This window comes from Chrysoperla carnea, chromosome 1, assembly GCF_905475395.1.
Source record: "Chrysoperla carnea chromosome 1, inChrCarn1.1, whole genome shotgun sequence".
In the NCBI taxonomy this organism is placed as follows: Eukaryota; Metazoa; Arthropoda; class Insecta; order Neuroptera; family Chrysopidae; genus Chrysoperla; species Chrysoperla carnea.
In genome coordinates this window covers 82,499,214-82,513,711 of record NC_058337.1, presented here as the reverse complement: position 1 = coordinate 82,513,711, position 14,498 = coordinate 82,499,214, and the positions used below count along the sequence as shown (strand labels likewise).

At 27.7% G+C, this 14,498-nt stretch overlaps 1 protein-coding gene across 5 annotated transcripts in view; it reads right to left on the bottom strand.

The window, feature by feature from the left end:
- Nucleotides 1–14,498, bottom strand: part of LOC123290557 (polypyrimidine tract-binding protein 1) — a 740,982-nt gene that overhangs the window by 145,957 nt on the left and 580,527 nt on the right. For 4 of the 5 annotated variants that reach the window (XM_044870781.1, XM_044870779.1, XM_044870780.1 and 1 more), the window contains one exon: nucleotides 5,713–5,811. In XM_044870781.1, the coding sequence (XP_044726716.1) occupies nucleotides 5,713–5,811 (99 nt within the window). Of the gene's footprint in view, nucleotides 1–5,708; nucleotides 5,812–14,498 lie in introns of all 5 variants that reach the window. The other variant, XM_044870783.1, reaches the window with a different exon arrangement.

The window sequence follows — 14,498 nt, the reverse complement described above, 5'->3', positions numbered from 1 at the left end:
AATCTGACATTATCACCAAGAGTTAATTATCAGCCGAACAAAAATTTGAAAGTGCTAAATAATACCAATTTTAAGAGTAAAGTACAAGTTCGTGTATAGTGAAAAGACCCTTCTTTTCTTTTCACTTTAAAGTATAATAATTCTCCAATTATATTTTGCAAGTAACGATCCCTCTTGTAAGTTAATAAAACAAAAATATATAGGAAATAATATAAAATAAGAATATTGTCCAATTAACTTTTTCTCCGTAAAGCTTACAGGAATATTATCCCTGATGGGCACAAAAAAACCGCATTCTACCTAACAAGTTTATTTTATTAACAAGTCAAATAATAACAAAAACATATATAATATTGAAGTTTTATTATTTAATACAATATTTATGAAAACTTGTGGAGAGAAAATTTATTTTTAAAAAAAGTTTATGTTTTATGTTTAAAATGTATTTTATTAATTATAGCTAACGGCTACTTTTGTTAAAAATTTTTCCTATGCGGTTTTTCATGTGTACATGTTTTTCTTATAGTACAACGTTATGTTATTATTACGCTCGCTCTAACCAGGAAAAGTAAATTATTCTATACTTCCTCGATTTTTCTTAAAATGTATTATGCATCAGGTAAATGTATTTTGTTGGGTGGGCCTAAAAAATCAAACTAATTAAACCATGGTAAAGTAGATGAAATTCAAATATTTGACTCTTCCCGAGGTTGCCCTTTTATTATCCAATCCATACGCGACATTAAAAACAGCTTAAGTGTAACTTGTAAAGATTTACCTAGCTTACACCAAAAAGCTGATAACTGTCTAGAAATAGCCGACAAGCAGGCCAATATTCAGACTCTTCAAACTTACAATGTTACTTTTATTTGTCGAGTATATAAAACATCAAGGTCTATCAAAACTATCATATTAAAAGGGCTGAATGATATAGAGAGTACAATTTTGAGATCAAAACGATTGAATTTTTGATGACAATAAGGAACGCATAAACATAAGATATGAAGTTTTCTCAATTAAAGTTTAAAGAATTCTACTCATATCTTGAGTCACTAAGAAGGAAATAAAACATTTCTGTTTTCATTTCAATTTAAGATTTTCATCGAAAAGAAAATAAAGATTTTTCACTGGTTAAAATTGATGGCCATATAAATGTACTACTGGCTTATAAATATCATATCGGGGCTACAATATTTTGTAACCGCCGATTAAAATAGTAAATAAATTAGAAATTGCGATTTCATTTATAAATTTTCCTGTGGAAATTCATTAGACACTGAGAATATATGTAAATTTATATTAATCCGAAAAATTTTGAACCAAAAAATGAAAAAAAAATCATAATTTTATTTTTTTACAGGTAAATAATATCAAAGCAAACTCACAGGTAAATAATATCATCAAAAACTCTTATTTCATCAAAGATCTTAGTTAAAAGTAAACTTTGATTGAGTTTTACAGAATAATAATAATATTGACTAAATAAAACTAAACAAAGCATCCCACGTTTTTAACGATAAATTCTACTTTTTCGTTCATTTAGTTACAAAAGCGTAGTTTTAGTTTTTTTAAACTATTATTTATTTTGTGTTTTTTTCAGACTATTATTTATTTACAAAAAATTTAGTATAAATATGGTGGGAACGCAAATAAATATATATATTTTCAGATACAGAAATCGTCATTCCTGAAAAACCTGATCAGGAAAATCAAATAAACTTATTAAATTATTGTATTGTCATCGGTCCTTGTCAAGTATGCCAAATTTCGATCGGACGTTTTGAACGGGGTCAAATTATGTTCAAATTTTTCGTTACATACTATACGTATGAAGCTAATAAAAACGTTTTAAAATTATCAAGGAATTTTACAGGTTAATACAGGTTACAAATACATTATATCACAAGTAGTGTTGTGTATTTTGAAAAAAAAATTTTTCAACATATTTGAATTATATCAGAAACAAATTGACTGTGGTAAAAATACATTAACGACAGAGGGTAAAATTAAGGTGGCCTTTTTTTCTTTAAATATCAACAACAAAAACTCGATAATATAATAAAAAAATTGTGAAAGAAAAAAAGAAAAACGCATTATATATATTAAATTCAATCAATATATTGTTATATAATTTTATAATATTATAACTTTCATAACACTTTACAAACCCTGTTTATACTTTTCATCTACCCTTCAACTCTGTATAAAAAACACAAAACAAAGCGTTGATATAATTTTAATTATCGAATTAAAAAACTTTTTTTCTACTAGAATATTCTAAAAAATAATAATATATTGAACTAAATATAATTTAATACAGAAAATATTTGTACTTCTATTTTTAAAACGACAACAATTTCACTATAATACTAGGAAAGTATTTCTTTCATCTATTACATAAAAACAATGCATGAGGTAGTTAAAACAAATGAACATATATGTCAAAAAATTACGATCGCTTAAAATTTAAATAATAAAACTAAGAAGGAATTGATTTTTAACTAATCACTACATATTATAAAACAAAGTCGCTTTTTCTGTTTCTATGTCCCTATGTACGCTTAAATCTTTGAAACTACGCAACGGATTTTGATGCGGTGAATAGATAGAGTGATTCAAGAGGAAGGTTTTTATGTATAATACATCCATATTATAGTAGAGTAAAGGGTTGAAATAGGGGTTGAAAGGGATATGCTTCAAAAAATAAAAAAGTTGTGCATCGATTAAGCTCAAATATTGACACGATATACAACCAGCTTCAAAGATATATTGTTTTTATCTACTTTTAACCTTCGGAGGGTAGAAAGGTGTAGCGAGAAAGTGGGAAGGAATTATCGAATATTTACAAATAGCCTAAGTGGGGTAATACCTAAGTGGGGTATCAAATAAAAGAGCATGACGTGTACATTACAAAACTGTTATCCAACGAAAGGAAATGTGGAGGGAGGGGTACAAGTGGGGATGTTGCCCAGCAAAGCGGGTAGTTCACAGCTAGTTCAGAATATAGCAATATTTCCTGAAATATAAATATTTAAGAACATTTAAAAAAAGATTCTTAAAGAGGAGGATATGTCCAATAGAATACTTTCACTCCCGAAAGTTTATTCTCATACCATGTATATGAAATATACTAAGGTATACTAAGTTTGTAACGCTTAAAAATATTGATGCTTTGAACAAAATAATTAGTCCATTTCCGGTTGTCTGTCGTCTGTCCGTCTGTCAACACGATAAATCAAAAACGAAAAAAAGATATCAAGCTGAAATTTTTACAGCGTACTTAGGACGTAAACATTGAGGTCAAGTTCATAAATGAGCAACATAGGTCAATTAGGTCTTGGGTCCGTAGGACCCATCTTGTGAACCGTTAGAGATAGAACAAAAGTTTAAATGTAAAAAATGTTGCTTATCAAAAAATAAACAACTTTTGAACGAAACATTTTTTTGTAAACATCACTGTTTACCTGTGAGAGTGCAAATTAGGCGTAAATTGTATAGTTTATATTATATGGGAATATCAGGTATGTATGTGTAATGTGATAGAGTAATCAACACTGTCTATGAATGATATTTCAACAATTAACTCAGTCAATTGTTTATTTTCACTTGTTTGATTTTATAATTAAAGTCCTATATTTAAACTAAAAACATTCTGATAAAAATATCACAAAGTAAGCAAATAATTTTGGCTTTAGTTTGTAAATAACAAATTGAGATCGATAACATGATACAAGGTATATCGTTTTAGTAATATGAATAAATAAAACGTTTTATACACATTTTCGCAATCAGAGAATATTTCTGCCTCCACTATGTGCTATCGGTCCAAAGCTGTTATTGGTGTTTATTATAAAGTAATACACCTAGCAGCAGTAAGGGTGAATTCGTGGAAGGTATATGATGGTAAAATTATTAGCATCCCCATACAAAACACAAAATTTTAACAAAATTCTACACTCTCGTTTTAATAAGTGATTCTGGGTATATATTTTCAATATCAATAATATATTTGTTAAAGACAAATGGCAACCACTTTTTCTATTTCAATTATTTATGAAATGAAAATTCACTGTTCCACCATTCACTTTGTATAGATTGGTGGTTGTGGAGAAAATACGGTGGAAATTTTATATTGAACAGAGTGTTACAAAATTATAATCATTCGTAATACGCAGAAAAATCTATCAGAATAAAAAGAGAATAATTTTTAAACGATACTAAGGATTGTATTTTGCCACCTTTTGGCGAAAAAAAGAGACAATTTAGGGTTTCAGCTAAAATCCAAAGATAGAAAGTTAAATGTCTTACTTTTTGTAATTTTTTTCTACTTTATGTAAACGATGCTTATAAATTTTATTTGTGTTTGCCATTATAAGCTTGGTTGGAAATTTCTTAATAATTAGTAAATTGTATCAAGCTTTCACGTGTAGAAAGTGATCTGCTCATAAATAGTGTAAAATTATTGCAATTTTGGAGACGTGGAAATAATTTTGCCTTGCAAAATTTTCATGTAATTATAAAAAGGAGAAAATAGTTTTATAAAAAGGAGAAAAAATCGGTTTATAATTGATAATTTACCGTTTGACTCTTAGACTACAAGCCCATGCTAAAATTTTTGGGTGAAATGACCCACCAGGAATCGTATTGAAAAAGATGCTCCTGTATGTAAAAGTAAGTTTAAGCACCACAGTGTCAGTTTTGCGAGGTACAGGTGAGTAAAGGTGAGAATATAAATGTCACACTCTTTGGTGTCTCACCCCAGCACCAGCAAATATGTACGACGTTGCTGGATACTAACTCTGCATAAATATTCGAAGAGAATTACATAGATGCCGTGCAGAAATAAATCACGTCAGGCTTCGAAAATTGATGGGAGATCAAAAATTGTTTTAAACTAAGTTGCCTGGCAGTTATGTAATTCGCTTTGAATATTTATGCAGAGTTAGTATCCAGCAACGCCGTACATATTTGCTGGTGCAGGGGTGAGACACTAAGGGGTGTGACATTCATATTCTCACCTGTATTCTCCTGTACCGCGCAAAACTGACACCATGGTGCTTAAAATTACTTTTAGTCTATATACTTCACCATCTCATGGTAAAATTTTTTTATTGGTAACAGCTGTTTTATCCTCGTAATTGTTGGTTGCTACGATATAGTCAGGATGGAAAAGAACGAAAATGGACTTTGAGGTTTTTAATAAAGTAATAATTTGATTAGTGCAAAAATTTCGGCGCGTTATGAGCGAGTAGAACTGACAAACTGAAAAAGACAACCAGGTGTAATATCTTTTTATGAGTAAGAAGTTCAATAGAAAACTAAGTTGTTAAGAAAGACAAAATTATTACCTAAAATATATATTCTCAAAACAAAAAATTATTCTATCTCAGTAAAAATACCTTACTTATGAAACGAAACGACAAAGGTTGTGCTCTTAATCTGTATTTATTATTGAAACTTTTTGAAAGCTTTGTTTAAAATTCTCACAACCTAAATAAGCTTACAAATATTTTATAAGATACTCAGGTAGAGAAAATTATGTATGGGAATTCTATTGTAAAGTTTTGAACTTTACAGCGTATATTTCATTGCAGCGTACGAAATATAAAAAGCTTAATACTACTCACTCACAAAGAATTTATTATGTAAGCTAATTTAATCAATTTTCGACGAAAAAACTGATCCATTTAAAACAAAACAAAATTTACTTACTTTTTTGGCATTGTCTTGATTATTATTGTCAGCGTGATGTGGTGTTGCAGGCGCCATTACTGATACTGCTGATTGTGATAATAATTCGTCGCTACCTCTCTGAAACATAAAAGGAAAAACATTCATTAAATAAAATGCAATTTTTTCGTTAATGATTATTTCGTTTTTGGGAGTTTGGACACTAATGCAAGTGATATATATGTTTTTAAATAAGGGTCCCCGATTTTTAGAATATGTATCTCGTTATTATAAATAAAAGGAAAAATTATGATGTTATGAAAATATTGTAATTAAATAAAATAATAATAAATAACTTTTATGATAACTTAATATCCGTATCATTATTTATTAGTCTGGAAAAATGATACGTAATTAATTTATTATTAATTGGAGAAACAAATTATTATTTTCATAAAATAAGATTATCTAGACCATTTTTATTATATACAGAGTGTTTTCTTTTAATTGAGCCAAAAAATATTTTAATCGGCATTCATCACGACACTAAATCTTTCAAGTTTAAATGTCGACAATAGAAACTTGGTTAGAATGTAAAAAGAATTTTTCAAATATTTGTCAAAATTTTTTATAAAAGTAACAGTTTATGTTCAATTTAACCAGTTGTCAATTAGTTGACTGTTGTGGCTGTCCGTGCGGGACACATTTAGGCTGACTGAATTTTTTTGATGAGTACACCTTCTTGATATATACCTATACCACAGGCTCCTCCTCATTCATTAACAACTATATACTCGTACATCAGTGAGAACATTTGACTGAACTACCTGGGGTTTTACGACTCGGTTTTAGTTTACCATATTTAACCATTTTTAACTTAATTAACTTTCCGATTACCGTTATGAGCTTATTTTTTTATAACTATTTACAACATATATAAGTACTATTCGATTAAACCTTTCCATTTCCCTTCAATTAATTTCTTAATTGGTACAATTTTTCAAAAACCTTAAGGATCTGTGAATTTAGAAATCATGAGATAATGAGATTAGGTAGAAAATGAGATTAGGTAGGTATGTGTTTATCACCAGATCTCTGGTAACACTGAGATCGGATAACATTTCTTGCGCCTGTTAATCAAATAGAAAAAAAATAAAAAATAAAAAACCCGACTTCGTTAAATAAAAAGAGAAAATAAAGAAGTCCCGTAGTTTAAATAGCGACTTCAATAGTCGGAATCTATCATTGGGAAAATTTGAGCCGGTGTAGATTTTAATGGGCCTCCATTGTTGAAGTCTCTATTTAAACTGCTGGACTTGTTTCTTTCTTTTCAGATTTTATTTAACGCAAACGGATTTTTGATTTTTTAATTATATATACATATTTTATTTTTTTTAGCGTCCCGGCACTAAAACCCTCTTATTATACATTAATTTTTTTAAGCCAATGTTGGTAACTCCTTTAAAATTTCCTTATTTTGATACTCGATAGGTTTGGTAAATTTTTGTCTATTGACGTATTAATTCGAACCAAAAATCAGTCATATTTTTCAAACACATTTCTTAGGGCTTTTGGGTTTTTAAGACGAATAATAGAAGTATCTTAAATGCCGAAATTCATCGAGCCGTTTGCAAGATATACGTAATGAAGAAATTTACAAACAAGTATAAACACAAGATACATGCGAAAAACATAACCACCACTCCTTGAAATTCGAGTAACAATTGTAAAGAAAGAGATTTTATCTCCCACAGGTGCTCCACTAGTTCTATAGACACCAAACATAGCCTTAAAGCCATTTCGATTTAGCCAGTCTTCGATAGGCAAACGTTTGAAACATAAAACGCCCTTATTTTTTAAAAGGTTGAAATCAGTGTCAAACACACAATAAACATTCTATGCATATAAAAACAAAGATATAAATATAACACTAAAATACATGATGCTTTAACACTAATTAGTTATCCTTATCTACGCACGAATTAACTTTTTAAATAATAAAAAGCACGATTTTGTTGTTTGTGTATTCGACACGAGACACAACGTACGAATTGTGAACGTTGCGTATTTGTAACAGAACAACTTGACTCTGACGTCTTCTTGTAGGTACAACTAAACTGCTTTTCTTTATATATACTTTTCGTTTCGTGTGTACACTGATTATGATATGATCGTTTTCTCTTTTAATTATCGCTATTAAATTATTATTATTTTGTGTTTTTGCCTGTTTATATAACGTTTGTTCTTTGTTATTTTGTTGGAGTATGAGAGTAGGTATTCTTATTTTCAGGATAATAAATAATAATTATTTATACTGAAAATATTTTGAAATTTTATCTATTTAATTATAAATTTTTATACATGAAAATTACTTTTATTTTGAAAGGTATTTAAATATATTTTTGAATTGTGCAAATATGAAAAATAAAATAAAAGAAGTTGAATATTATTCTTTCTTTTTGATAAATTTTAGAAATTTTTGGAAATTCATCCCCCAAGAGGTTAAAATGAAGGTTGAAAGTTTGTATGAAACTTGGTCAATTTTGAAGTTAGAAATGTGAAAAATTCATTCTTCAATTGGGTATAAGGGCTGAAAGTTTATATAAAACTTTGACACTTTTGAAGGAGGATAAAGATGGATGTATATGTGCTCATGGTTTGACAAAAAAGTTTACTGTTTCATTTTTTTTAACGAAAATTTATTCTTTAAAAGGTAAAATAGGCAGTAAAATTTTATGTGAAACATTGTCATTTTTTGAAGTACTGACATGTTTCTATTATATTTAAAAGTTATAATCGGGTGAATACCTGCTGATAAAATCTATACGCACTCTAACGTGAAATTGTAAAGCTATTTTAATCAAATATAAATAAAAGTTATAGAGGTATATATATTTCATATTAGAAATTTAAATTTTTCGATTAACGGTGTAGAAGGTGTCAATTTAATTATTTGCTTTAGCCTAAATTTTCATTTCAGTTTTGTAGCACACGTTATTTAATCTGTATTAAATGAGTGTCGATTCAGAAGGTTGCATTATACAAACCAAAAATCATATCCTCAACTTAAAACAGTGTTAAAATTAAAAAATTTAAGTCATTAAGATGTATCTTTCAATTTCAATTATTAACGGATATTAAACCCTGCTCGATTGGTTTAGTTTAGTTAGCTGTATACTGATTTCACTATTACCCAGCTAAAATGTTGCTTTACAAACAAAAATTTATCATTTAGAAATATATTACCACTAAAATTAATGTTCGAATTTCTAATGAAATGCATCAAAAAGTTTTTTTTTATCGTAATTAAAATTACCTTTTACAATTATTACTAAAAAGAAATTAATTACAAAAATATTTTGCATACCACAAAAATATATATTAAGTACCTTTCCTCATTTGTTATCCTTTAAAGCGTCTTTAAGGAAAATGTGGAGGCATGTTTTAATAAGTTGTATAAACAAAAAATGATGTTCCAGAAATAGTCTTTTCATTCATGGGTTTTTGTTTGAAATAAAATATAAACAAAAATCTTTTTAAAATTTTTGTGAAAGTAAAAGAAAAAATTTATTTTAATTAAAATGATAAAAAAAATCATTCTCTTATAAATGGAAGTGTGTTAAATCCAAAACTAAAACTCTCCGTCCATCAAAGTACGTTTAAATTAAGGTTTTTGATCGACACTGAATGAAATAATCTAACTGTAAATGTGTTATTTTTATCTAAGTGTAGAGTGCCGATAGAGTGTTCGAAGTGGCGATCACTTTTCTTGGATCTAGAAGAATTTTTCTTACAAAATAAATAATTTTAAAAAAGAAAACCCGACTGTAATAAAATCTGAAAAAAAAGAAACAAGGCCAGTAGTTTACAAAGCAACTTAAACAGCCGGGCCCCATTAATAACTAGACAGGCTCAAATCTTTTCAATAATGGGCCCCGACTGTTGACGTCGCTTCGTAAACTACTCGCCTTGTTTCTTTATTTTCAGATTTTTTAACAATTTTGTTTTTTAAAATTTTTTATTTTATAAAGATATAATAATTCTTCAAAATAATTTTCTATCAGTTGATATTTAAACCCAAAAAGTTGTTGCCCACATTTTTATTTTTGCAACGGATTTATAAGTACATATGTGTTTTTGGGATTTAGGAAAAAATAGACCGGAAAAAATAGACCGGAAAAATAGAACCGGAAAAATATACAGACAAAAATTTCTGTAATATTGTCCTATTTTTGAACGCAAGGACATAATCCGACAAACTCAACTCAACCATCTCGTAATTACAATAATAGTCGGGGTCTATAAAATTTTCGGTCTATTTTTCTGTCATCTAATAATCTTTTGCCGTATGTATTTATCCGAATTTGGCAAAATCATTCGAGCAAAAGAAATGAATCAGAATAGTCTGAATGAAAGCCTTGATTTGGTTAATATACCCACAGATGTTCTTAGGGAGTTTGCTCATATTTAACATCTTTTTCCTCTGTGAAAATTTTCTTAGGCAGCGATTTTTTAAATTATTTAATTTTTTCTAAAGATAAAGACAATTCTTAAAAATAATTTTCTATCAGTTGATATTTAATTTTAGATAAGCAATAAACGTACTTCATTAAAAATCAAAATGAAACAATTCTTAGAAAAATATTTATGGTTTTTAGCATTTTTTATTAAAAAATGAAAATCGTTTGATGTAATTTACATTTTTTTTAATAAGAATAGAAATAAAACAGATAATTTAATAGAAGAAAAACAAATATCTTAAATAATAAATAATATTAATTTTATTATACAAAAGATAAGAAGAGTATTATTATTATTATTATTAACAAACACCACCCATATCTTTTTAATAATAAATTCTTCCATCTTTTTTACTATCCATATCTTTTAGTAAAGATGTAAGTGAATATTTCAGAATATAAAATATTTTATTTATAAATATTTAATTATTTTTGCATTGTCGAATAAAATCAATAAAATGTATTCAAAGCTTTGTACTTTTGTGTGTATTTTATACTACGTACAGATAGTCAGTTAGTCAATCCTTATGTACGTAGTTCATCGTATTATTTTCAATAGTAAAATGCTTTATATGCTTTTTATATGATTATTATGAGAAAATATTTCCTTTTATCAATATTATTTAAGAGCTTGATTATATTTTGTGCTTTTAAAGCATGATTTAAAGTACAAATTTAGTAGCATAAAAATTATTAACTTAAAAATTACCAACAAGTGAAAACAAACAATTGACTGAATTAATTGTTGAAATTCCATGTATAGACAGTGTTGATTACTGTCACATTACACATACATTCATGTCACACATATACATATAACTGATATACCCATATAATACTATACAATTTGCGCTCTCACGCGTAAACAGTGACGTTTACGAAAAAATATTTCAAACAAAAGTTGTTAATTTTTTTATATGGAACATTTTTTACATTTAAACTTTTGTTCTATCTCTAACGGTTTACAAGATGGGTTCTGCGGATCCAAGACCCAATTGATCTATGTTACTAATTTACAAACTAGACCTCACTTTTTACGTCCTCAACACGCTTTAAAAATTTCAGCTAGATATATCTTTTCGTTTTTGAGTAATCGTGATGACAGACAGAATCATTCGTAAGAAAGAAAAGACCAAACATGTTTTCCGTTTCGTAAAACAATAATAATCACAATCGTTTTTAAATATAAAATTTCAAATAATTTATTAGCCTCAAACTTGACAAAGTGGAAAAACACTAAAAAGGGGACGGAAAATTGGACAGTAAAATAATATAATAATGAAATGAATTAATTCATACATGACTTACAAAACAACTAAAACCCTTACTCAAACGAAAACTTTACCAAACAATTTCAATATATCTATCTTCGTCTATCTTATTTGTTTGTTCTGCCTTATAAACTTTATATAATAAATATCATTTAGAATCATAACAGAACGAACATAGTGAGTCGTAGTAGAAAGTAAACCCTACAGAAATCTGTTACAGATCCTTTAATATCATTGGCTTAGTTACTTGTTCAATTTCAAATATTATTATTATTATAACACAAGACATAAAATGGTTAGTTATATTTACACACAATTCTAAATCATCATTTGTTTTAATTAATTAATTATATGGTTAATATCATTGATTCAAATGGTTTTTTGATTCATGATTATAAATGTTTGTATAATTGGATCACTTAAGTAGTTTGGTTTTAGTCAAGGGTAATGATTTTTGAGTAAAAACTTAAAAAAATTAATACTAGGACAGAAAACAAATTTTTTTTGTATCTAATGATTAGAATGAAGCGCTTGTAAGTAGATAATACATTTACAATTTTGAATGTAGATTTTTAAATCTTTTACATTTTCATCTGGATTCTTTAAACTGCTGATCAGACTTTCATCATAACTGCTCAAGAAATAATAAATTAAAATTAAATCGCTCTAGCTGTTTGGGAAATGTATCAACATGCTACAGTCAGATAAATGGGTACATTTTAGGCTCATGACATCTTTTTCTTCAAAATTTCGAGATCTTTAAATACAAAAAGTTCGTATGAGACAGTTTTTATACAGGGTTATTATTAGAATGTTTCCGCATCTAAAGTTTTTTAAATAGAACAAAATATTTTTTCTAGCAGATTTCGTTGTTTGTGCGGCAAGAAAAAGCTACTTCTTGTTCCAAATTTTTTCGCAGATCTTAATCTTTGAAACTTATTTTTAGTTTAATATTAAAAAATTTCCACGAAGGCAATTATAAACCAAAAAATTCTCATAAATAAAAAAAACCAATAAATGAAAATTTATATTTCATATTCTTTATTTTTATCGAAGTCTATACTAATCTTAGCCCTACAAAAACCGTTAAATGAGGTACTAAAACTTGAGATCTGTTGCCAACCCGAACATTCGTGAATTACATATGGATATTGGCCTATCGATCGATCATAATATATGTCGATTAGTTAAATGTTTAGTTTAAATATCGGGGATTCCGATATCAAGGCAATTAATAATTACAAAATTTCAATATTATTTCATAAGTGAAAAACAATTTTACCTCAGTTTTTAACCGACTTCAAACAAAAACGGAGGAGGTTATCAATTCGACTGTTTTTTTTTTTTTATGTTTGTTACCTCAGAACTTTTGACGGGGTGAACCGATTTTGATGATTCTTTATCTATTTGAAAGCTGGCGATTCCCGTGGGATCCCATTTCATTTTAGTCCAGTTCTGACAGCGGCATCCATGAGAAAACCACAAAAGTCTTAAATTTGCATTAAGTATGCACGACAAGAGGGCGAACAACTCAATATCACGCCAACCGATTTCGATTATTCTTTTTTAGTGACAAATTACTTATTGTTCTTCAGATTCACTAAAAATCACAAAATAAAAAAAACTTTTATCAAAAAGAAAATCGACTTCAAAAGAAAAACTTTTCCAAAACAAATTAATATGCACTAAAAAGTAAAAAAATAACGACAATATAATGTTGTTAAAATTATTGTTATTTTTGGAGTCGGTGTCAGCCAAGGAAACAACTCGGACAGAACAGTTTGCTCATTAGCTTGGCTGACACCGACTCCAAAAATAACAATACTCAGCCAAAATTATATATATAAATATTAATTTCCATAAAAATAAACTTATTTATTACATGTGGAGAAGTACAGGGTGAGCCATTTTTTATGTCGGCATGTAAACTTTGAATATCTTTGACATTTGTCAACCGATTGAGTTTATAAGACAAAGTTTATATTATGAAACGTCAATTCAGCACAATTTTAACCATAAATCCCTTCACACACGTTAACTCGTGCAAATCATCGAAAATATCAGGCATCGTCTGACAACATTATTCGTCATTTATTGTGTAATTTTGTTGAGCAAAGGACATTGGAAGATCATCAACATGCCGTTCAAAAACGACCAGCGGGTCCCAATAAAATTTTGAAGCGATCAAAGCGTTTTTCAGAACTCAAAAGAGTCGCATCGTCAAGAAACAGTCTAAAAAATCCAATATAAAAATACGACATAAAAGTTGCCACATCCTACATATGATTAAAAAAAGCACACACAAAAATGTTTTCATTTTTGTTGAACTACAGAGTAAAAAGGCTTAAATAAAATAAAAATACGTTATTTAATAATTTCTCGTATTTATTTCATAGCAACATAACCAATGCTCAACAGTTTCAACGAACCAACAAACAAATTATATTATAATATCATAACAATATTATTTTGTCATTTATTTGATAAAATATTTTTTATTAAAAATATATATAAACACAACAAAAAAAAAAAAAAAAAAAACCCTTCAGGTAAACAACATATTTTTGTTTAAATATTTTGTATATAAAAATAAATATCCGTTCTCCTCTTTTTAGATTCATAATGCTTTCTTTAACGAATTTATTTAAAACAAAAAATATACATCTCGCATATTAGAGAAAAAAGGAATTAATTTAATGTAAAAAAAATATAAAATTGAGATAAAAACATAGTTTGATTTTCTGGAAAGCAAGATAATGTTAAATAACACCTTGCATGTGCATTGAAAAAAATTCTAAATCTTATCCATAATATACTAGATTTGGGTGGTTATACGAACATTTATGACTTTGGCTCACTGAATACGAATATATTTCATATGATTACTTTTTGTTTTTGTTTACTTTTAATCATGTATACAATATTTATATACATCATGGTCTCTCGATTATAATTGATGATTTTTAATATGATACATACAGCGTAAACTAAATATCGACAAATATCTTGTCTAGCAATCTTAACTAAAGCGAATTGA